Consider the following 25,610-nt stretch of genomic DNA (forward strand, 5'->3'; position numbering starts at 1 on the left):
TAAGTTTTGGTGGCACATTCTTGTCACACAGGACGCCAGATGCTAGCCTCCATTTCGCCCACCCCGCCCCTATACGATGTGTGACATCCTCGCCAATCTCCCCGCTCCCTTGGATAACTGACCTGAGATACTTGAAACTTCCTCTATTGGGGATGACTTGTGAATCAAGCCTCACGGCTATATTTGCTCCCCATGTGACTACGTTGAACTTGCACTCTAGGTACTCCGTCTTCGTCTTGCTCAACTCGAAACCCTTAGACTCTAAGGTCTGTCTACAAACCTCCAACTTTTCGTTGACACCGCCTCACAGTGGAGGATCTAGAATTTTTAGATCGTGGGTGCTCAATTATTCTTAATTTAAAATTTACTACTTAGACTGGGTGCTTAGCTAATATATTTGTTTAAATAACTAATTTTCTATATAAGTAGTAGTGTTGTTTTCAAAAGCAATAGGTGCTTAAGCACCCATAGTACATAACGTGGATCCGCCATTGCCGCCTCGCGTCTCATCAATCAGTACTATGTCGTCAGCGAATAACATACACCATGGCACCTCCCCTTGAATATGACGTGTCGGTGTATCCATCGCCAAAGCAAAAAAGAACGGGCTTTAGTCTTAAAATTAGATACCAGTATAAAACAAAAGTTGAAATGAAAAGGAAAGCATACTAAAACATTTGAAATATCAGTAAATAGATAATTTGGATTCACAAAATTAAGAGTTGCATAGAAGAGTAGTGAACATTTTGGAATGACCTAAGTGCAAAGTTTCTCAGGCTCTCAGCTAACTGAGTTGATGGGACATATAAGTTTTATGTTTGAAAAATGCAGAAATAAACACCGTTTCATTAAAGGAATCAGATTAAAAGATGGCATCAGCAGTGACTTAGTTCCTCTAAGACTCTAAAGCCAACTGAACTTGAGAGAATTTAAACCGCGACGAGACATGTCATAAGAAAGCAAATATCTCAGCTGTAATGTCCAGCCTCACCTTATTATCCAAAAACCTGAAATTTAAGTCAATCAATTACCTGTCCAATAACTCTTCCTCACAGGAATTCCCAGAAGAAGACAACCAATCTAAGTCAACAAAGTTGGAGCAGTCATATGCATCTGCATTTCGGTGTTCCAGGGATTGATCTCTTTGCATTTCTACAAAAAGTTCCCTTCCAGGAACTGTTTGAGCATACCTGCATAAAGAAAGATAAATAAGCAGAGCAGAAGGCGAGAAAGAAAACGATGTATATGGAAGTTTTTGCTTTCTAGGATAACAGAAACTTAAACTAGATTTTCATGCTAAATGTAAATTCATTTGAATTCTCAGAAGTCACATACTCACTTGTGCATGCAGTGAGAAATAGAATCCATAGACCATAGATCAACTAACCACAGAAATAATGGTAAGACAACACACAACTATTGCAGATTGTGGTTCTTATGGCTTACCTACTCTTTATACTTCAATCAGACCTCAACTTCCAGCTTGTCATTCCAAACTTTCAAACTACAGTGCATGTGTCAAATGTCAGCTAAGATGTTACTGTGGAACTGTAGCGTTGGCAAACTGAAAATTTACACTACTAAGGTTTCCCCTTGCTGGAACCTTTTCAGGGAAAGGAGTCATCACGCGCTTCCTTGTCTACTTGGTAAATTGAGAATGAAAGCTGAAGGAACTCAAACATTGGTAAGGTATTGGGGCACGTTTCAACTAGTTTTCATCTGACTTGCCAAAGATTAGCATGATTTGGGATGGGCTTGGAATCAAAAGAAACGCAATAGGGTAATCGAATAAGGGTTGGGACAGGATCCCTGGATAACCCCAGTACTCTAAATTTTTTATAAGTGACATCATTGTATTAACGAAAAAAGGTCAAAAGTATCCTTAAACTATTTGAAAATAGACCACTTTCATCCTCCGTTAAATTTTGGTGCCAATTAAGTCCTCGATGTCCAGGGCTGAATCTTAAACCCTAATCCTTGTCTAATTAGATGAATTTTCTGTTGACGGGTAATTTTGACCCTTTTCCGAAATTTTAATCCTCCTCTTTTAAAATTCATTTTAAAGTTTTGTTACCCGGGTCAATCTCAGCAAATAAATTCAAATCTAAACACCCCATTTGGTTTCTTCAAGCTCTTATTGGTTTTAAAATTCTTCCACAAGCTGCTCCAAAATCAGTTCAATCTTCATGTTTAAGTACCAATGAGTAACACTGATAATTTTCAACAACAAACAACCTCAATCTTGTAAGTTTCCAGCACCAGAATTTTAAATCACAAAGTGAGTTTTCTATTTTCATCACTTTTTTACACCCAAGCTCCAAATCAGCGTATAACTATGAATCTAATTACACATCAGCAATACCCATCGTATTTCACCTTCAAACATTTTTGGTTTTAAAAGAACCCAGATCCGAATATGTTAGCTCAAAATGGATTTTCAAAATTTTTCTTCAGAGTTGTTCACAGTTGTTCGTGCCAACTCTAAATGAGTGTTTAGCGATTAGGTCTCAAGCTCCAATTTCAAATTAGACTTAAGTTCACGAATCAGCACCAAAAGAATGAAACTGGATTCTGAATGAAATTTAAAAAGATATCAGTCCAGATATCGGCTTAAGTTCACGAATCAGCACTCAATAATTCAAGCTCCAATTTCAAATTCACTGAACTCCCACTTGGAACAAAACCCCTCAAATAGCGGCTAAATCGATACTTAGCACAAAGTGGTTTCAATCTCCCCCAACAGAAGCAAATCGACACTTTTCTTTTACTTTTTGTCTGATGATTTTGCCGCAATATTGCTACCATGCATTGGAGCAAGAATCTCACGGGAGGGGGGAAGGAAGAGAGAAAAAGAAAAGAGTACTAAAATTTCTGAAAAAGGGTCAAAATACCCTTCAACTATGCTAATTAATCTAATTAGACAAGGATTAGGGTTTAAGATTCAACCGTTAAAAAATAAGGATAGAAGTGGTCCAACATTTAGACAGCGAGGACTTAATTAGTACCAAAATTTAATGGAGGCTAAAAGTGATCTATTTCGAATAGTTAAAGGGTAATTTTGGTCTTTTTATGTTTTATTAGTTATGTTCCAACACCAAGAGTGTTTAAGTGCGTGACCATCTCATTTAAAAGCTCAAGCTTTTAAATGAGATGATCACACACTCAACATGGTATCAGAGCAAGTAGAGGTAGTGGGTCCAAGTCTCACCATCACTCATTATCAAAAAAGAATTTTCATATGCTTGGACCAATGAAAAAGAATCAAGCTTGCACGTAAGGAGGCGCGTTGAAGACATAACTTATTTTTCACATACAAATGATATCTATTAGTTGTGAATAGATTTTATTATTGTTAGAGAACTTCTAATATTATTATTGTTACTATATATATATGTTGTATGTAAAACTTCTTTTTCGCTTTTATTTTATTTGGTATGATAATAACATGAGTTGAGCTTAAATGGACAAGGACTCATATAAGCAACCCTAAAGTTGTTTGAGACTGAAGTGTAGTTGTTGTTGGGGAGAAGACAATGGGGTTAAGTGAGAACCCATCTCGGAACGACATGACACGATTTTCAGGTCAAAATTGGAGCTCCACATATAAAATAAGAGCAAAAAAGGAAAAAAGTAGAGAAACAACTAACAAATCGTAATTGCACAATGATGTTGAGAGTAGTCCAAATTAGCAAGTCACTAGATAATACATTGCAAAACATGCTATGGATCCATAATTGCACAGAATTATAAAGATGCATCACTGAATACACTTCCTTCAATCAAATATGCTGTACCTTGAATATGTCAAATCACTTCCACAAGTTGATATTTCTGGTGTCGATTCAGAGAGCACTTTGCTCCCTTCTTTTGACTGATGAGACAGGTTAGACTTAGAAAGACACTTTCCAATACTGCGAGTTGATATGGGAAATTGACTTTCATGAAGAATATTCCCATCTGAGAATGATCTTTGGAAGAGCGACCTGTTTATCACCGTAAGAATATACAGTTAACCTTTACATACTTTAAAACAGCAATTACAGGAAAAGATCAAGTCAGACTAGGAGGCATTTCTGCCATCTCTTTTGTAACACATTATCTCAGCGTAAATTAATTAAGCCTTAAAAATGCAACGGAATATTGAAGTCTTTGGAATGAAATAGATTCATTAGTTACTTTCACAATATTTGTCTCATCCTAATCTGGATGATAAATATCTAATCTATGAAAAACAAGAAAGTTAAAGGGATGACACCACAGCTTTGACCATTATACCTTCCATTGTCACCAGCATAGCTTTCCCCATTCCTACCCACAAAGTAATGCTGATCGGAGTCCAGTTCCCATATATCACGCCCACCCTCTTGCGGCTGAAAGTGTCCCAAAAACCTGCTCATAAAATGTCATCAAAATGTCAAGGTGCAGACCACAGCCATTTTTCATATTATCTGAAATTTCGAGCAAGTGGGCAAACAGAATATTGAAAGAAGAGAAGTTGAACTTAAAGCCTAAAGGATTTGAACAAACTAGACCACTCACTCAGACTGCATTGGCACATAAGAATAGAAAGAAAATGAGCTTACACATTAATAGCATTTTGTTTTTCTGTATCCATGTAGGCATTGCTGTAATATCTCTGAAGAGTTCTAAAGAACTCCTGCGATTGAATTGCAGCTTTCCACTGGCCCCTCTTCGCTGAAAATATCTACATGACACATTACAATGTTGTCAACTAACCCCAAGCTTAAACTATTAACATTGGGTGAGAAAAGATAAAACCTACATGTGTAGAATGCCCTGGGCTTTGTTTCCATTAATATCAAAGAGGCGTATAATAGCTAATAAAAATGAGGCAAGATTGACTAAATTTTGGGTCCCTACCATTCTCTCTTCTTAAGTTTCATTCTCTGATTGCTGCATCGTATCTTCTATTTACACAAAAAAAGATCTATTAGGTCACTGGTTCTAGTTACAAGTCAAAAGGTTCTTTCCTTTCTCAATTTGCAAATGGGATGAAAACAAACAAAAGAGGAAACAGAATTTGGATGTACAAACACATGAACTCCCCACCCACGCACCCCCTGAATCGACATTATGGAAGTTGCTTGTAACAATAACTTCTATGATATTTTTCTTTTTATTTATTTAAAAAAACTTCTATGCTATTTTTATCTACCATGGGAGTAGAGTCAGGATGGTAGTGAGGTGACAACATAATCAGACTCCACCACAATTCAAATTTCAAAGAAGATAACTGAAAGATTTATGAATTATCTACCTCATTAATCATTAACGCAAATGTTTTTCATCACAGTCTAGCCAACCTAATAATTTGCAAAAAGAAAATTAGAGAAATGGAAGATTGTTTCATAATAGCAAGAATGATGAAGAAAACCATAAAAGTTCTCTTATTTCATCTGTATTTTGGTGCAAGGAAAGAATCATATTAATTGATAGTTGGACAACTTAATGGACGATTGTGAATGACTCCGGTTGTGTCATTTTCGCAACTTATACATATTTTTGACACCTATATTTTCTAAATGAAATTATTGATTCATAAAATTGCGCAAAAAGAAAGGAAAATGCTAAGCACTAGCTTTACCTTGTTGTGAGCTGCAGAGCCACCATATTGATGAGCAAGTGTATCACCCATCCTCTCATAGAACCCCATTAATTCTTCTGCCAAAGGATCATCAAGGTCTATCTTTGTTGAATTTGTAACTCCTAAAACATGGAGTTGATGACCCAAAGCAGCCAATCCATATGCATATTGTGCCACATTAGTACGATCCAGACAATCTATGCAATTTGTCCTTAGCACCCCCCTTTGGAACATTGGTGGTTTCATTGAAGGATAGCCATTACTCACATTATTACATCCACTAGATTTTCCCTCTGAGTTATCTGAGTCACCGACGTCATTATTATATTGTTTCTCAACATCAGGGTCAAAATGTTTCAAAGGAACCATATTACTAGCAGCAGCATTCCTGTGCCACATCATTGCAACTATTTTTAAATACAATTCTAAGTGGCTCAAGCATACAACAGAAAACCTAATGTATATGCAATTCAAATTTATCCATTTTTTATTGACCTACTTTAAATGGTAGCTCACATCAACATATAAGAAGCATATTTTTTCGTATCATCTTTGGGAAACACAGAAGTGCAGAAATTCTATGCTGCATCATTGAATATGGAAGAGCTTTTTGACTCTTATCGTGAACCCAATGACTTGAAAGATAACAGATGGCATCAAGAAAATATATATAGCAAGGATTTATATAAGGAAGCAACAACTATCGGGGTATTAAGCTGCTTAGTCACACTATGAAGGTGTGGGAGAGGGTGGTGGAGCTAAGGGTGAGGAGAAGGGTGTCTATTTCCGAGAACCAGTTTGGGTTTATGTCGGGCGTTCGAGTACGGAAGCCATTCACCTTGTTAGGAGATTGATGGAACAATATAGGGAGAGGAAGAGGAACCAGCATATGGTGTTCATCGATTTAGAAAAGGATTACGATAAAGTCCCGAGGGAGGTTCTGTGGAGATGTTTGGAGGCTAGAGGGGTACCTGTGGCCTACATTAGGGTGATTAAAGACATGTATGAGGGAGCGAAGACCGGTGCGAGGACAGTGGGAGGGATCTCGAACCATTTTCCGGTCATGATGGGGTTGCATCAGGGGTCGGTACTCAGCCCTTTTTTGTTTGCCCTGACGATGGACGATGGACGATGGACGTACTGACTCGCCACCTCCAAGGAGAGGCGTCGTGGTGCATGTTATTTGCAGACGACATTGTTTTGATTGACGAGACGCGAGACGGTGTTAACGCGAGGTTAAAGGTGTGGAGATAGACCTGGAGTCTAAAGGTTTCAAGCTGAACAGAACCAAGACAGAATACTTGGAGTGTAAGTTTAGTGGTGCTACTCAGGGAGTGGAAGGGGAGGTGAGGCTGGATTCACAAGTCATCCCTAGGAGGGGGAGTTTTAAGTACCTTGGGTCTATTATACAGGAGTATGGGGAGATTGATGAAAATGTCACACATCGTATTGGGGCAGCATGGATGAAATTGAGACTTGCTTCCGGTGTTTTGTGTGACAAGAAGATACTACCAAAACTTAAAGGTATGTTTTATAGAACGGTGGTCAGACCGGCTATGTTGTATGGGGCTGAGTGTTGGTCAGTCAAGAACTCTCACGTCCAGAAGATGAAGGTAGTAGAGATGAGGATGTTGAGATGGATGTGCGGGCACACCAGATTAGATAGGATTCAGAATGAAGTTATTCTGGACAAGGTGGGTGTGGCCCCTATTGAGGACAAGATGCGGGAAGCACGACTTAGATGGTTTGGACATGTGAGGAGGAGAAGCACAGACGCTCCGGTAAGGAGGTGTGAGAGGTTGACATTGGAGGGCCTTAGGAGAGGTAGAGGTACGCCGAAGAAGAGTTGGGGTGAGGTGATTAGGCATGACATGGCGCAGCTACAGCTAACCGAGGACATGACCCGTGATAGGAAGGGGTGGAGGTCTAAAATTAGGATAGTAGGTTAGGTAGTCTAGATTATTCATACCGGTAGTGTTAGTACGTACTCTCGTATTTGGTTGGTAGTAGGCTTATTTGATTTTTTTTTCCTCTGCTTTTACATGGTTTTTTGGTGTTGTCCCGTATTGTTTCTTGTTATTATTATGGTACCTATGCTTGCCTGAGCCGAGAGTCTATTGGAAACAGCCTCTCTACCTCCACAAAGGTAGGGGGTAAGGTCTGCGTACACACTACCCTCCCCAGACTCCACTATGTGGGATTATACTGGTATGTTATTGTTGTTGTTTGATTTATATGAGGAAGCAAATGATCCAGACGGTTGTATTATTGCCAATTGAAAGTGGCTGCAGAGAAGCGAGTGCAATATGTGAAAAGAGTCGTACCGGACGTTGAGTATTCATCATTTAGGAATAGATGTATTCACATCCCCTATTGGGGAACAAGAATCAACGCACAATGATAGATGACACGGGCTCCATTAGGAAATGTTGGAAAGCAAGTTAAAACCAGCAACTAATAGTCTAAAGAGTCTTCCCCTACGCCCTTCGCATTCAACTAGGCTTTTCAACCACACTAGGACCTACTTATGTATAAAACATCTTTCCCTTTGTCCCATCTCATAGGATAAAATCTGATCCCAAGGAAACAATATATATATAGAATCTTAATTGATGATGAATAATTACTATAGATTTTAAAAAGAAATCTATTTATATATTACCTTTTCAACAAAAACAAAATAGATTTTAAAAAGAACTAAAATATCAATATGTTTCGTACTTATATCAACTTAGTAGTTTATTTCAAAACTAACTAATTATTCATGTATATCAAAGTAATTCCTTCAAGTATAAGCCTATCCCTTCATCATGCCATCCGACAATAATGAGGACTAAAACCTAAATCTTTTTGCAGCATTCCTCCACAAATTCAATATCAAATCAGCACAAGTTTTCCCTGCTGCAGCGCAATCATATGGCTAGTGAACCTTCGCCTGTCTAGATTGCAGCAGTCATGGGCTGATCACTTAGCACTTCAAATATGACAACCAATATGTCAAATGCCAAAAATGAGATGTCCAAAAAGTTTCAGCCTATTGCCGTCTTAAGACAATTATACCCAGCTAATCAACTGAGATGACCGACACAGCATAAACTATTGTGCTTTAGCAATTCCGAGAATATTGGTTTTCTCCTGGGGTAATTTATTAGAGTGTGTTAGGATGTATGCTACCAATAACTGATCCAAAATTCAAATACATGAAGTTCAAGAAACGACGGCCATTACCACCCCTTTGATGCAATTTGGCAAAGATTTACATTCATTCCTCAATAAAATTTACAAAAGCCTCTAAGAATGGATAAAAAAGGGGATCACTACCCGAAGGAGGATAATTAATGCACAATACGCCAAAGAGGAAACAAAATCCTAAAGATTCAATACCATGACAAATAATAATACAAAAGTGATGGGTTTTCTGACTGCTGCATAGAGGTATAACTACCAAAAAGAAGTAAATATGCAAGAAGAGGGATAAGGTGAAGCATCATTGAGAATGAAACACCATAAGAAAGATTTGGCTTTGCTGAAGATAAGGAATGTGAATGACCAATTGGACATGATGTAAATAATCAACTCAATTGTATATATGTGCTACCACATAAACTGATAAAAGCAGGTTATTTGAATAGAAATTATGTCTTACAAGTGCTTGCAGATTTGTCAAATGGGATGAGAAACTTACTCAAATATGGGCCATTTCAGACATCCCTCAGATCTTAAGGCTGGTGTTACTTGACAATAGAAGAAACCAGTCAAATTCAATGCATATGTAGCCACTTTTCCCAGAGAAAACAAGACATTTGTAGCTTTGCTGGAAAGGGGAAAAAAGAAAGAGCAAAAGTTATAGCAAATCAGATATTTGAAAAAGAAGTTAAAGAAACAGAAATGAACAAGTCAAATACCTTCGTGAATGCTTGTTCAAATCCCAGTGGAGAAATCTAAGTCGATTCTCCTCAGACAGATCTTTATTGATGTATTCAATTGCATTAGCAAATTCGGTGCGAAGGATAGACTCCCGAGGCTTTTTTTCTTGGGTCTGCCAAAGAATTTCACAGTAGTGAGATGCTTTCTTCCTTATTCACCCTTCTTTTAGCAAATTAGCATGCCTAATGAGCTAGGGTAGGGGTAATCAGGTTGTTCGGGAAGAAGGCGCTCTGCTCCTAAGAAGAAATGCTTTTACTTACCCCTTAGGACATCATGACAGTATAGTTCTGATCTTTTGTCAGATTATTACAAGAGAAAACAACAGACTGACAAAAGCATCCCTCACCTTAATCAGATCCAAAATAATGATGGGGTTCCCATATCTCACAGCAAGATTCTCGAAATGAAGTCTTGTAGCTTCATATGTCTGGTCCCTCTTAGACACTAAATGACAAACACTAAGTTAACCGAACAGCAGTTTTAAATTCTTACAAAGGGAGCATGAACTTGCTTGAACATACATATAATATCGGGCTTGATATTTAGTCGTGAAGTTTCCTGAGACCAAAAGAGCGGGATAGACCCACGATTTTGAACAGAAGAACTAATATGCACTGGGAAATCTTCTGGAACATCCTCAAATAGAATCTGCTCAGTCTCAACATCATTTGCAACTCTACCCTTTTCATTTACGCCTCGTTTCAGATATCTAGAAAGGGGAAAAAAAGAGTTAGCACCAGAATTGCAGAGTAAGCACCAAGAAGAAAGACAGTTATGATGTCCAGATGAGAAATATATCTAAAGAAGACTGATGGGAACACCCAAGTAGTAGAACACAAAACTGAAACCTATAGCATTGCATAATAGACCATGCTAAGAAAGTACAACACAATCACCCATTTAAGAGGTCCAATAATAGAATATCACAAGCCTGGGCATCTTTGTACAGTAACTCATAAAGTTATGCTGCAACCATGTTTGCTCCTGGAAACATAAGCTATAATAGCTCATTAGTAGCCATGTATGGCTATGCTATTAACTTCCAACCATGGATTGAAGGCACAGATCATACAGAAAATCAGCTAACGTGCCAAAATAGAATACCTTGTGCAGAACTGCAGATGTAGACTAATCTTGAGAAAATTGAGAAGATAATTTGTGACTACTTTTTGATAAAGACAAATTGTAAGTACTTCTACACACACAATACAAAAAACTTTAAATACCACAACTCCCCCCACCCCCCACCCCCTCCTAAACCCCCCCAAATATATTATACATATTATCCATGCAGAGGCCCAAAGCATATGTATATTTTATAATGAGAACAGTACATAATAAACTGTTTAATAGGGCAGAAAAAGGCTAATATACAGTAACCAAACAGAAGATATCACATGCCATATTCCAGAATGCATGACTGACATAAATGCACTCAAACATTATAGTCAGTTCTAAAAGTTATCACTAGTGACAAGATTGCACAAATTGTCACCCTCCAAAAGCAAGATAAAAGATTAAAAAGTAGTGGATGAGAAGACTAGATCCTTCAATATGGAAGGGAGGGTTATGATAAGGAGACTAGAGGCCTTCCATATGTCCCTGTTGGAATGGCTATGGACATCCGCAAATACAAGGAATGCATAAAAGAGAGGAGATATTTGATAAATATGGGAGATCGAGTAATGGATTAAGTAACAAGCCCTTATGAAGTAAGCTTCTGGAAAGGAATTATGAAAGGGAAAGATTCTCTCTTCGTACCAGTTTTTTAAAATTAATGAAGTACCAGATGAGAAGGGCAACTAGTTGGATGAGTGGTTTAGATACTTATTCCTGAATGAAGCATCTCCATGCCACGAGTCTATGCTATAACAAGCAATAGATTAGCATCACCACTGGTTCTTTTCATTACATAACCCATCTTGGGAAGTAAGCATCCCAAGAGATATTCAGAACTGGGAGGGGTCAAATTTCCCGAATCTCTCGGTACGGATCCCTAGGGTACAGAGAAATGTGTGTTTTCTCACTTAGCTTAGGGGTGGGCGTCGGTCGGTTCGGTTCGGTTTTCATGAAATTTGGTTCGGTCTATTCGATTTCCAATATTTTACTTGTTGCATCAGTATCCGAACCGAAATTAGTTTTTTTTTTTGTTTTTACTAATTTGGTTCTGTCGATTTTCGGTTTGTTTCAGTCGGTTTAAGTATGTCAAAAAATATTCAAAATTGTATTACAGAACAAAGAACGAAGAATTTAGTAGCATCAATACTTACTGCACACTAAAATGTCCAGATCTTATCAGTTAAAGCACTTAAGCTTGAGCAATTATAGAGAAAGTGCAGCAACATGCATCAACTGTAGTAAACTCAACAAAATGAACATAATAGATCTTGTCATTTAACTTTAGTCAAGCAAAAGAATAGGCAAAGTGTTGGCTAGTATGTCGAATAACATTCAAGGACATGTTAAGCCTAGGGAACATAAGAGAACGCGAGGAGAACAGACGTGCCCTGCAGGCTTGCAGCAGCAGGATATCCAATAACGGCAAATTCAGCAATCATTATGACTGGTGAATGGGAAAATAAAAAATGGAATTGGAACCCTAGTCTAATTATTATCCGCTGGGCTGGAACCCTAGTCAAGTGTTAGATGCATGGCCCTGGAAGTTAATATGGAAGACTAAGCTACCTATTAAAGTCATTTGTCATAACTGGGTTGCGCTCAATGAGGCATGTTTAACACAAAACAACCTAAACAGAAGAGGTTTTCAGTTGGTCAACAGATGCTACCTCTGTATGGAGAACGAGGAAACTGTCAACCACCTATTTTTGCACTGCCCAGTGGCCACCGACCTCTTGAACATGTTCTACTGTCTTTCTGGTTTGAAGTGGGTCATGCCACAGAATTTGAGAGATGCACACATGAGCTGGAGTTTATGGAGAGTTGATAAGACCATCAAAAAGATTTGGTTGATGATCCCTGCTGCTATTTTTTGGTGTTTATGGAATGAGAGGAATTGCAGATGTTTTGATGGAATCTCAACTCCAAATCACGTTCTCAAAACTAAATGCTTACTCAAATCTTTTTTGCTGGACTAAGTTAGCTACTGTAATCAGTACTGACCAATTAATGGATTTTGTTAGCTCCTTTGTCTTTGACAAGATGTAGAAGGACTAACATGTAGTAGTATTTATGCATTCCAATTTCCTTGTAACGTTGCATCTCCTAGATGCCTTTTGTTAATGAAACAACTTCATCAAAAAAAATTATTATCCGCTGGGCTTGTTAGTTTTAGATTTCAGATATGTGAGTAAGAAAATTGCATTGGGCTTCAGCGTTAGACTTCAGTTATGCCATATGTGGTTAAGGAGAGGAGAGCCCACCAGAGCTCTTATTAAGAAAACTTCGGTTTTTCGGTTAACCGAAAAACACGAACCCCAAAACCGATCACCGAACTGAACACCAAACTTTAGAAAATTATAAACCGCAAACCGACCGAATACATCGAACCGAATAAACCGAAATTATCGGTTCGGCCGGTTTTCCCAGTTCGGTCGGTATCATGCCCACCCCTACTTAGCTAGCTACGAGAGGTTGATCTCGACAACGGAGAATATGAGAAAGAGGGAGATTAGTTGTGTCAGTTGATGCTTCATGTGTAAATACTTAGAAGATGATGTGAATCATCTCCTTTTATATTGTCGGATAGTGTCCTGTTTGTGGTGGGAAATCCTAAGATGGTTTGGACTCCAGACGTGATGTCAGGAACGATGAAAGAAACAATGTTTAGCTGGACCTTCAAAAGACGGAAGAGAAGAAGCAGGGCATGGGACATTAGAGCATTTGATGGAGTATAGAAAGATTCTGCACACTTGAGGAATAGAGTCTTATCCCTTTTTTTTGGCGCACCCACAAGGTTCCTATATGCATAGAAGATTAGGTTTTTTCTTTTGTAGAAAACCATATTTTCTGTAAAGTTTTTTTTTTGGGTATACTTTTGTATAAGGATGTGTTTTTCACTCTCTTTTAATGAAATTTATTACTTTATCAGAAAAGGAATGGGGTGATGTTCCGAATTGAAAGAAAATTTAAGATGAAGAAAGATTTATGATTCATTTGTACTTTTGGCTCAAAGAAAGAATATCACTTAGTATAGACAGTTGGTTGGACACTTGGACTTTTTAGAAGATCAGTAGCATACGTACTCACGCCATATATACTTTTGACATTGCCTTGGTGAATCAATGAAGGAGTTTTGACTTATTAAAAAGAAAATAATAATCTGACAACAATAATAACAAGCTATATTCATCTTGAATATATTCAACTGTTTACCTGGTACCAGCATAATGACGTGAACGTCTTGCTATTAGAGTCAACTTGAAGTCCCGCCCAGAGAGAGACAAAGTATCCTGAATTCACCAGAATAACTACATTAATGGCACATCTTAAGTATGCAAATTAGAGTAAGTCGCACAATGTTGTTTGGCAGGGCTGCTCTTTGGAAACAAAAAACCAATCTAAGTATCAAACCATCAAAGTAACAGTAAGAATAACTCATCAAAAAAAGTAACAGTAAGAATAATGTATTATGCTTTAAACAAAGCAGCCTCGCATTTCAATCCCATAAACCTTCTTAAGTAGCAAATTATGTGGCAGCATGCTAACAGAGCTACATAATGCTTGGCCATTTTGGCTGTGAAGGCTCTTCTGGCTACCTAGATTGCATTAACTCTGACAGCTTTATACGAAAGTTGATGATGTAATTTGTCCAGGACAAGAACAATCCAACCAACTTCAAGGTAGTAACATTAATAGAATTCATGCCCTCTATCCCAATTTAGGAGCCCCATTCGATAGGGAGTGACCATAGAAGTTAGAGTTTCAACATGCTTATCAAAAAAAAGAATTTAGAATTTCAATACATTTTAATGGATGAGGGTTATTTATATAAAAAACGTAGGAATAAACGACAGAAGTGTACATAAAGTTGACTTTTGAAGAGCTTGAACATTATATAGAATAAAAGTCCACCAATAGTACCCATTCACTGAACGATGGAAATGTACATAAAGTTGACTTTCGAAGAACTTGAATATTATATAGCATAAAAGTCCACCAAAAGTACTTTCGCTATCTTAATCATGCCAATGTAGTTTTGGTTTTCTAATTGCATTATCTAGTGCTAGTTTTGTATTTTCGCTTCGGTTGTCAGATTGGTTTGCTTGTTATTGCCCCTCCCCTTGTCCCTTCCTGAGCCGAGGGTCTAGCGGAAACAGTCTCTCTGCCATTAAAGACAAGGGTAAGGTCTGCGTACACTCTACCCTCCCCAGACCTCACTTGTGGAACTACGCTGGGTATGTTGTTATTGTTGACCAGCCTTACTTGTCTAATAAGCCAAAACTATAGAAATTTCAATGTGTAGGAGAAACCCTTAAAGGAATAAGCAAGTAGGCAGGCACTTAAGTTCTTCTGAATATCCTGCCTCTGGAATTCTCCGTGAAATTCCTAAACCTTTTTTATTTTTTGACTTTTCCCCTTTTCATATCCATAGACCAATTTCCCTCACCATTCACCAGGTGAGAACAACCTACCTTCATGTTTGTTGTCTATTACTACCTCCGTTCCAGTTTATGTGAACTTATTTCCTTTTTGGTCCGTTACAAAAAGAATGACCCCTTTCTAAATTTGGAAACAATTTTGCTTAAACTTACAATTCTACCCTTAATGAGAAGCTTTTATAACCACACAAATACTCTGGGCCCCTTTTTGAATTGTTTAGGACCACAAATTCCAAAAGTCTTCATTTTTTCTTAAACTCCGTGCCCAATCAAACAGGTTCACATAAATTGGAACGGAGGGAGTATTATTTATGCTACATTTAGATAGTTAGTAGTTGTATAAATAAGTAGTCCCGCTTGGAATAGAATTAGTATATGTATTGTGTATTGTTATAAATAGGGGTCCTTGTATTATAGTAAAACGTATCAATAATATAATTTTCCGTGTATTATTTCTCACATGGTATCAGCTAAGTTGCTCCGACACGGCAGTTTAGGTGCCGCACCCGTGTCGAGGCGACACTAGTATGGGTGTGGGTACGGGATCCACATCGGATCTGGTCAACAATTTTTGGTATTTTGACCACGACGGAAGGAAAAATACGAGATGAGATACAATTTGATTCCCAAAATCATAACCAAAACTAGGGTAAATTTGAAGAAAATAGCATACCTTATCTAGAAAATCAATCTTTACTTATCTACAACTTGAGAATAAAAAGAAATTCACACTTTACAAGCTATACGTAAATCTTCCATAAAATTTCTCATAATTTAAAGAATTTTTTTATATTTTTAATTTTTTAAATTATTTTTAGTCGGACCCTTGCACCTGTATCCGTACTAGAATCTGTATCTCCGAATCTTAGAATTTACATCTCGAAGGATCCGACCTCTAAATCCGACCGGTGTCGGGCACTCGCACCCGAGTCCGAGCAACTTAGGGTATCAGAGCATTGGTGAGAAACATCCGAGAAAGAGAACTCCGTCAGACGGTCGCCATGGGTCAATTTTAAGCGACTTCTAGGGTTGTTATTGCGTCACCTACGTTTCCGTCAATGTTGTGCTAAAACCAACACCACCACAGGCCATTCGACGACCAAACCCCACTGGAAAATTACCCCCCACGCGCCCTCGCGTGCCTCCCAGAAGTGAAATTTTCCGGCGAGATCGCCAAAACATGAACCACCTTTCAATTAGTTTCTGACGATTTTTGGACAGCTTACTTGCGAGGTTATTCCGAGTATGTTCATCCAAGTTTCATCAAATTCCGTCCTTTTTTATTTTCCGGACCTGTGCAGATTCCGGCGGCTGCTCAGTTTTCGTCGAACTACAATGTCTTTTTCTTCATTGTTCCTCTTAGTTACTATTGTTATTGATTGTCTCTGCTATTTGGTCCAACAATGTTTTTTGGACTGACGTTTTTGGTTCTAAAAGCACGGGTTCTGAAAATTCAAGTTTGATGATTACTTCGGAACCCTTAATGGGAAGTTCAAACTATTTAGCCCGGGCTTCTTCTGTTGAGTTATGGTGCAAGGGTCAAGGTGTTCAAGATCATCTATCCAAGAAGGCTAGTGATGAAAATGAAAAGGCCAAAGCACATTGGGAAAAGACAGATACTCAGTTATATAGTATCCTATGGCGATCTATTGATTCCAAGTTGATGCCTTTGTTTCGTCCATTCCAGACATGTCATTTAGTTTGGGAAAAGGCTCGTACTTTATACACTAATGACATATCACGTTTCTATGATGTGATATCGCGGATGACAAATTTGAAGAACTAGGAATTGGATTTGTCTACTTAATTAGGACAAGTACAGGTAGTCATGGAGGCTTCACTTGTAGACTTAAGGATAGAAATAGAGGACAAAGAAAAAACAAAAGCATAATGGGGTGATGACAAGCTATGATAACTTAAACTGATATAATGTGGATTTAGATTAAGTGTGGACCGTATACCTTTCCGAAGTGCAATCTGCGGACTAGGGGGAGACAAGTCTGCAGTAGGAGCAGGGTCAGGTGCAGGACGTGAATCAGTTGGCCCTGATGCTGGACGCGAACGACGACGATAAGTTATGAGTGGTGTTCCGGTGGCTGAGGATCTAGGAGGAGCAACACTAGATTCCTCAACAGTCGGTGTTGGTAAGGCGTCTGAGGCTGAGGATGCAGAAGGAGTTGTAGTAAACTCCTTAAGAGTCGGTATAGGTGAGACCTCAGATATATCAAAATGGTTAGAAAGGTCGAGACATAAAAATATGTGACAGCGGACATAAGGTACCTACGAAGATTAGGTGAGTAGCAATGATATCCCTTTTGAACTCGAGAATATCCAAGGAAGACACACTTGAGAGCATGAGGAGCTAACTTATCTTTTGCGGGAGTTAAGTTATGAACGAAGCATGTGCTCCCGAACACACGAGTGGGAAAAGAGTGTAAGGGTGATTGAGGAAGAAGATGAAGACGTCCGATTAATCAAATAATAAGGCGTGAGAACTTCATCGTCCCAAAAACGCAGTGGAACATGGGACTAAATGAGAAGTGTGCGAGCAGTCTCAATAAGGTGCCTATTCTTTCTCTCTGCTACCCCATTCTGCTGAGGGATACACAGACATCTTGTCTGATGAATAATATATTGAGAAACTACTGAAATTGAGAAGATAAGTATTCTATGGCATTATCACTGCGAAAGATGCGAATGAGAACGCCAAACTGATTTTTTATTTCAGCACAAAAACTCTGGAATATAGAAAACAGCTAAGACTGATCTTTCATTAGGAAAATCTAAGTACATCTTGAGTAATCATCACTGAAACAAACAAAATAATGAAACCCTAACGTTGAACGGACTCTACTAAGACCCCATATATCATAATGAACTAAAGAAAAAATAGACTCTACACGACTCTCAACATTACGCGAAAAGGTGGTTCGGGTATGTTTCCCAAGTTGACACGACTCACAATCTAATGTAGACAAACTAGAAAAACTAGGCATCATCTTCTGAAGCTTGGATAAACTCGGATGTCCTAAACATTTGTGAATTAGGTCTGCAGGATCTGTAACTAGACATGTTGTGGAAGGATTGAATGAGTCAAGGCAGTAAAGGTCTTGTGATTCACGCCCTATGCCAATCGTATGTCCCGTACTGCGGTCCTGTATAACAAAAGAGTCATTAATAAAATCTATACCATAATGGAGGGCACGAGTCAACCGACTAACAGATGCAAGATTAAAAGGACAACTAGGGACATAAAGAACAAAATCTAAAGTGAGAGAGAATAAGGGATTAGCTTGTCCGACTCCTTTTGCTTTTTGTTTGGAGACCGTTGGCTAAAGTAACATTGGAAAGAGACTGTGAACAAACAATATCTGACAAAAGTTACCTATTACCAAAAATATTATCAGAGGCGCTTGAGTCCATAACTCACGGTCCAAGAGTAGTAGACTGGGAAACACAAGCAAAGGAATTACCAGCAACAGAAGTATCAGTTTGAGCAACATAGACTACTTGTGGAGGTGTCTGCTTACTTGCTCGATATTGAAGGAACTCACTAATTCTAAAGAAAATCCCTGGTTACCTGCAGTCTCGGTTTGAGCAACATGAACATTTTTAGGTGGTCGACCATGCAAAGAGTAACACACCTCACGGGTGTGTTCAAGCCTATTACAATAAGAACACTTGGGCCGAGACCTTCCAAAACGGCCTTTCCATCTATTCTGCATAGTCTGAGATGTTCGATTTTCCACTATCTGGGATGCGAGAACAGAAGAGTCAGTTGTCTGCGATGAGATCACTATGTGACTGGGCGCTGCAGCAAGGCGAAGTAATTGAGAGAATAGTTCATCAACTGTAGGGACAGTCGGACTAGCCAAAATCAGATCGCATACTGAATCAAGGTCATTAGAAAGTCCAGCGAGTGTAAGAATTAAACACATTTTCTGTCGTCGCTCTTGCTGCTTTCCAACACTAACAGAAACTGACATAAACTTCTCAAATGCACTGTCTTATCCAAGATGGCGACAGGCTATGAACCGATAGATGTACGAAGGGTATATTTAGCCCAGTGTTGTCAAAGGCGCGCTTAAGCCCTGAAGCGAGGCTCAAACAGGTTGAGCGTTTCGCCTCGCTTTGTGGGCGCTTTAGTATCGCATCAAGGCTCTTAGGCATACTTTTACTCGCCAATGAGTGTAATCCTGAAAAGGCATCATTAAACAATTGATACATCACTTTATCATAAATTTTTTCCAATTTCTTTGTCCATATATTTGTTATTCATGCTTATAATTATTAGTCTTAGACTGCATATACATATTTTTACTTTTTCTCCAGTTGCCCCTTTTTTCATTAAACCTCACGTTTTATTTGCGTTTTGCGCTTAAAGCTCCAACAGACCTTAGAGCTTTTTTGCGTTTTTCGCCTTTGATAACACTGATTTAGCCCTGGCCAATAATTCAAGCGTAGTTTTGGCCTTTTTCCATTTATTTAATTTGATTGGACCAGTAAAAATTGATACGTGGAATTTAAATAAAACTCTTTTTTAATTCAAGTTGACCGTTAGTCATAAGGGCAAAAATGAGCGGAAAAGATAACGTTGGGAGCATTTTTGAACTGATAGGTGAATTGAGGTGATATTTAGCCCTTGGCCAATAGTTCAGGGGCAGTTTTGGCCCTTTACCGGATATTAAATTACCTCACAGTGCTTAGACCTGACATTTTCTTTCCTGTGAGTGTTGAGTCAGTTTATGAATTCTCCCTATGATAGCCATTGGGATGCCGCTGTCCGCACTCTTCGGTATATACAATCAGCACCATGCAAAGAGTTATTGTTTGAGGATCGAGCCATGAGCAGATCGTTGGATACTCAGATGTTGATTGGGCAGGATCACCTTCTGATAAACGTTCTACGTCTGGGTATTGTGTTTTAGTAGGAGGTAATTTGGTGCCTGGAAGAGCAAGAAACAGAATGTGATTGCTCGATCTACTGTAGAAGCAGAATATTGAGCAATGGTTATGGCAACATATGAGCTAGTTTGGATCAAACCGTTGCTCAAGGAGTTGAAATTTGATGAAATCGGCCAGATGGAACTTGTGTGCGATAATCAAGCTGCCATTCATATTGCGTCAAATCTGGTGTTCCATGAGAGAACTAAACACATTGAGATTGACTGTCACTTCGTCAGAGAAAATATATTGCTACAAAGTTTGTGAAGTCGAATGATCGGCTTGCAGATATTTTCACCAAGTCTCTCACTGGTCCTCGTATCAGTTATATATGTAACAAGCTCGGTACATATGATCTGTATGCACCGACTTGAGGGGGAAGTATTAGATAGTTAGTAGTTGTATAAATAAGTATAGTCTCACTTGGAATAGGATTAGCGTATGTATTGTGTATTGTTATAAATATGGGTCCTTGTATTATAGTAAAACGTATCAATAATATAATTTCCCATGTATTATTTCTCACATCTACTACACAATGCCATTCCTATTCCAAAACCATCATTGCGGCCCCTGAATTTCTCTTCTATTTTTGTTGCATCAGTAGAGCCCCATAAACCAAAATCACAAATTAGCATTTTTAGATATGTATGTAAGAAAAACACCCCCCATGCTTGCACAAATAACAGGAGCGCTATTAACATGATAATTCAACAGCTGGAAGAAAAATCAGTTAATCAAACAAGTTTGAGTGTATCCTTAACATCACCCCAGCCAAACAGAAAAGAGAAAAAGAACGCTTGTGGAATCATATGGTTTTCCTTGCACTCTTGGGCTATATCAGCAGGCCTTTTCATGATTGTCTTTGTGATATATTCCGCAAGAGTGAGAAGCAATGTAAAGTAATTTTAAATACCAGATGAATCACCTGCTTGAAGAATCCATAAACCAATGCCACTGTCCAAGTAGTGTTGTGAAGGAGATTCCGTACTGTACGTGTCAGATATTCATTCCAGACAAACATGGTCTCATAAATGTCTGGTCCAGTCTCCTTATTGCACATGTTCATCTGTAGACTCCTCATAATATGGTATGAGTAACTGAAGAAGAAGTCCTTTGTAAGGTCCACCATGCAAAGGAGTTTCTTGTACCTACAACATGAGCAGATCAGGACTAATAAATAATAAAACTAGTATAAGTTGAAGTCAACAAAAACGTACAAAGGCCTATATTCTTGAGGAAATCGACCATCCCTTCCCTCAACATGATAGAGAGAGAGAGAGAGAATCAACATGATACTTTCTTAGTCATCATCAATGCTTTCTTCCAAAGACCAAAAATTATTTGTCAAACACATAGGAAAAAACTAAAGGAACTAGCTGACTAGCAACCTCCCAAACTAAATTTGGTGAAAGTAAACAGCAGTCAATTTTGTAATTCTGCTTTGTTTCCTTTATTTGGGGGGGGGGGGGGGGGGCTCCATCCAAAAGGAGCCTAAATCCAGATTTAGTCTTCCAAAATAAGAGTCGTATTTTATTCAATTTTGATGTTTTGCTAGAAGACATTGGATGTGCATGCATATGTCATCTCTATCATATAATAAAATAATTTACTACTACATACCAGATTAACAAATTGCAGACCTATTAACAGTAAATCAGAACCAATAATTTGCACACAGGATCGAGATCCCTAATTAACCTTTTCTTGATAAAGTGAAATAATTCTATTGATGATGGAAAAAAACTCTTTTACACAAGTAGTATACTAAAAAGTAGAGAACTTATGAGGAAATATGATTCTCTGGGAAAGACATCCGGTCTTTTATATACATTAGAACCTCATGAGTGCACCCAAAGAAAAAAACGGATAAGAGGTAATTCCTCAAAAATGTACAAAATCATCATGTGTCCACTTCGAAAGCGCTCCCAATTTTCTATTTCTGCACAGCCCACATGCTAGTGAGCAACATCACAATTAGCATCCAACTTTTATCCAAGATTAAAGACAAATTGGAGTAGATCCAGATGAGCTTCAAACTAGATTAGATTATATGATTGAATTAGGTCTAGCCCAAATATCTAAGTTCCCAAACAGACCTTTAAATGTACGGTTCATAGACAAAGTTATGTGGGGATTATGACGCAGGAGTTGCAATACAAAATTAATAATCACTTTTTTTTTAAGAAGCAAAATTTAATAATCACTTAATGCATATGTTGTTGGTGGACACTTGGTTCATTGCATTAAGAATGGGATATATGGTGCATAATGCAAAAGTTTAAAAATAATTTTAACTTAAATAAAAAGTGAAAAAGATAAAATCAATGTTATTTTAGTCTTTTATGTGTTTTATCCTCGTAAAGCTAATCCACATATAAGTTATCCCATGTTGAATTCTATATAAACTAATGCCGGCATTGTGGTATAAAAAATATACTACTATCGCTTATACCAGAAATGACATGCCAAACAACAACAATACAGATTATCAAATTTTATACGAGATTATTTTTCTAATCCCGATAACCAAATGACACCTTAATGCATGAACTTTTCTCAAACTAAAAATGGCATAATTACTCAGTGGCATTCAACAGACTCCACATTCCAGCTGTCAAATACGCAAGAACAGCTGGAGATGTTAACACCTAAGGCTAAGAAAAATATGCGCATTTGAATTCTACCACACCAAAGCTCACTGTCAAGATCGTAAACATGATATTGCATTGACATATGAACCAATGACATTGACAGATGGTCCAATTTGGACCTGAATCTCAAATTTGTGCAGTCGACAAGGTCAGGAATATCGAGAGAACGTTTGATGTACAGCAAACTGGGTTAAAATGCAATTAACCAAGGTGTACCACCAATGCAGGGGAACTGAGAAAGGTGGATGGTGCTTAACCTCCAGCTTCACTTGCAGGAAGTGGGAGCTTTCAAACTCATTTCAGCATTCTTATAGTTTGCTGCCTAATCTTCTATCATCGGAGCAAAAAAGGGTGATTTCCACCAGTAACAAATCAAACAAAAAACAGCCAGAATATATAGATGACTCGAAAAGTTTAAATTGTAATGGACCTTATACAAAATCAATATCATATAAAAAGAACCCAAACATAGAAAAAGACAAACCTGTTTTCACTACTATAATTAACCATCTTTGACCTTGTTGCGGCATTTGGAAGCGGGATCATTTCACTCTTAGTGACAGCATATACAGAGTGACCACAAATAGCGCCAATCTCCCTCCTTTTCGTGATGAGAAGCATGTAATAAGGCCCCAGAAATTTGATGAACCCTAACAAAGAGCATAGAGATAACTGGAATCAGAAGAATGGAACCCTCTTGTATCTGAAAAGTTAAAACCCAAGAATTCACATACCGACAATGCCGTAACAGGTAGTGACAAATTTCAGACCTCCTGTAGACCTGTTACCCTCGTGTATCCTTCTCAACAAGTCAGAGCACTCGCGTTCAGTATAGGTAGTGGAATCTTCACGTATGTTAAGCTCATAAGGCTCCATCCTATCAATTTTCAACACTCTCCAGTGTGTTCTACTTTTGTCCCTTCCTATCATGTAAAATTTCTGTAACAGTTTTTTTCCAACAAATAAAAGTATGTCAATTGAGAAAACTTTTATGAGAGAAAAGGGGAAGAATATAAAACATGGACAAGACACTAAGACGGAAAAGGACCCCAAATACGCCATACACGCACAATGCCATTGTTCCATAATAATCATTGCACTTTGAACAGATAAATAAGGAAGATTGTGTTATATTAGCATAGCAAGTTGAAGGTCGCCTGACAGGTTATAGAAAGTAATTAAAATTATTTGATGAAGAAGAACGTACTAACAAAACAATACATGCCAGCTAGAGGAGATTTGACAGGCTCATTTTCGAATAAGAGAATGAAACGCCGCATAATTGCCAGGTTAAGACTATCCTATGAATCAATACAAATTACCATAATCAAATATAAAGCACTGTTAGCACTCCATAAACTGAATAACTATTATTATCCTAGAGGGAAGTCAAAATGGTCAAATATATCATAAGATCTTGATTCGAATTAGCTAAATCAAGTGATCAATCCGCCACATGAGATTCAAACTTGTGCAATGCAGTTTGACTGAGCTGTTAACTTTTGGACTGTCTTTAAGTACTTTCGACAGACTTTTAAGCACACCCTTTGATCCCCTGCAATAAGAGAATGAATTATTACCGATAGAGTTTGATAGAGCCTGAATTTCTGCATAAACCCTTGTCGAATTGGTGAAAACTGGTCTTGTTCCTGTTGATGTTGAGATTCCATATCACAAGCTGCCATTGGTAAAATTTTGTACTGATATCCCAAAATATGATACAATCAAAACCCGAGCCCCTGGCTCGGGAACCAACTATTCCAGCATTCAAATCCAAGAAAGAACCAAAAACCAAATCCAATTATATAGCAGTACATACACAACTCAAAGCAACAAGCATCACCACACACTTGAGTTGCTTCAAAGCTAGCATTTTATTTTTCTTAATACCCACAAAATGAAAAAGGGGCCCCTTTGACTTAGATTGAAATTACACAATTCTTCTTCAGCTTCAGGAACAAAAAAGACTCAATTTTGGAAACCCTAAATTGCATTTAAATCCCAAATTAGGGAATGATCATGGATCAAAAACGAAAAGGGTCAAATCTTTGATGAAACAAACAAAGAGGAAAGGGATTGAAGAGTAACTTATATGATGGGTTTTACAATTTTATATGTATATAAACAAAGGAGAAGAGATGGGAAATGTGGGTATGTTCTAGAAAAGCTGAAAATCAACAGAGAGAGAAAATGAGAGCTAAGAGATATATCTGTCTCTGATGGCGATTATGATGATGATATAATAATGATATTGATGATGATGTTGCGTATTTTCTGTGGGGGGGGGGGGAGAGGGGGGTTTCTTTTCTTTTTCCTTTTTTGACATATAAGAGTATCGTTAATATTAAATTGAAGAGTAGAATAGATCTTGCAATAGCCAAATTGATGGAAACCACAATTTTTTTAGGGTCGGAGCACGTATCACCATATTGTGGACGGTGAGGACTAGGCTGTGTATTTGGATCGGATATCCGAGAATCCGAACCGACCCGCACAATTCAAATTTTTGAATTTCATATTTCAGATATTTGGATCGAATATGTATTATGTTTTTTAAAATTTCGGATATCCGGATCGGATTCGGATTGGTATAATTTTAACCCAATCCGATCCGAAATCCGAAATTATTAGGACATGTATAAATACTAAACTTTAATTTTACGGTTAGGTCTTATTTCATCGAGCCTCTCTATCTCTAAGCTCTCTTCAGAGAGACTGTTGCTCTGTTCCGCCTCTCTTCTCTATGTTCGTACTAACCGGACGACGCCTCTTCCTTTATCGACTCGAATAATCCTATGAATTCAGCTTGCCTAACCTTCCAGCAGAGATCTTTTGGTATGAAATGATCTAAAGTTGTTACTGAATGAAGATCTAACTAAGTCATGCTTGCATCTTATGCATTATGAGATCACTAATTGCCTT

At 38.0% G+C, this 25,610-nt stretch overlaps 1 protein-coding gene across 1 annotated transcript in view; it reads right to left on the bottom strand.

The window, feature by feature from the left end:
• The window catches only part of LOC104091769 (phosphoinositide phosphatase SAC3), a 28,385-nt gene extending 3,537 nt beyond the window's left edge, over nucleotides 1-24,848 (bottom strand). Inside the window, exons 1-14 of the mRNA XM_009597184.4 lie at nucleotides 24,269-24,848; nucleotides 23,423-23,627; nucleotides 23,173-23,338; nucleotides 20,963-21,185; nucleotides 13,865-13,941; nucleotides 10,054-10,241; nucleotides 9,879-9,976; nucleotides 9,511-9,644; nucleotides 9,291-9,419; nucleotides 5,606-5,993; nucleotides 4,584-4,705; nucleotides 4,276-4,389; nucleotides 3,795-3,983; nucleotides 1,032-1,190 (exon numbers count right to left, since the gene is read on the bottom strand). Of these exons, the coding sequence (XP_009595479.1) occupies nucleotides 1,032-1,190; nucleotides 3,795-3,983; nucleotides 4,276-4,389; nucleotides 4,584-4,705; nucleotides 5,606-5,993; nucleotides 9,291-9,419; nucleotides 9,511-9,644; nucleotides 9,879-9,976; nucleotides 10,054-10,241; nucleotides 13,865-13,941; nucleotides 20,963-21,185; nucleotides 23,173-23,338; nucleotides 23,423-23,627; nucleotides 24,269-24,373 (2,297 nt within the window). The 5' untranslated portion in view covers nucleotides 24,374-24,848. The remainder of the gene's footprint in view (nucleotides 1-1,031; nucleotides 1,191-3,794; nucleotides 3,984-4,275; nucleotides 4,390-4,583; nucleotides 4,706-5,605; nucleotides 5,994-9,290; nucleotides 9,420-9,510; nucleotides 9,645-9,878; nucleotides 9,977-10,053; nucleotides 10,242-13,864; nucleotides 13,942-20,962; nucleotides 21,186-23,172; nucleotides 23,339-23,422; nucleotides 23,628-24,268) is intronic.
• Between the last annotated feature and the right edge of the window lie 762 nt (nucleotides 24,849-25,610).

Source organism: Nicotiana tomentosiformis, chromosome 11, assembly GCF_000390325.3.
Source record: "Nicotiana tomentosiformis chromosome 11, ASM39032v3, whole genome shotgun sequence".
Classification (NCBI taxonomy): domain Eukaryota; kingdom Viridiplantae; phylum Streptophyta; class Magnoliopsida; order Solanales; family Solanaceae; genus Nicotiana; species Nicotiana tomentosiformis.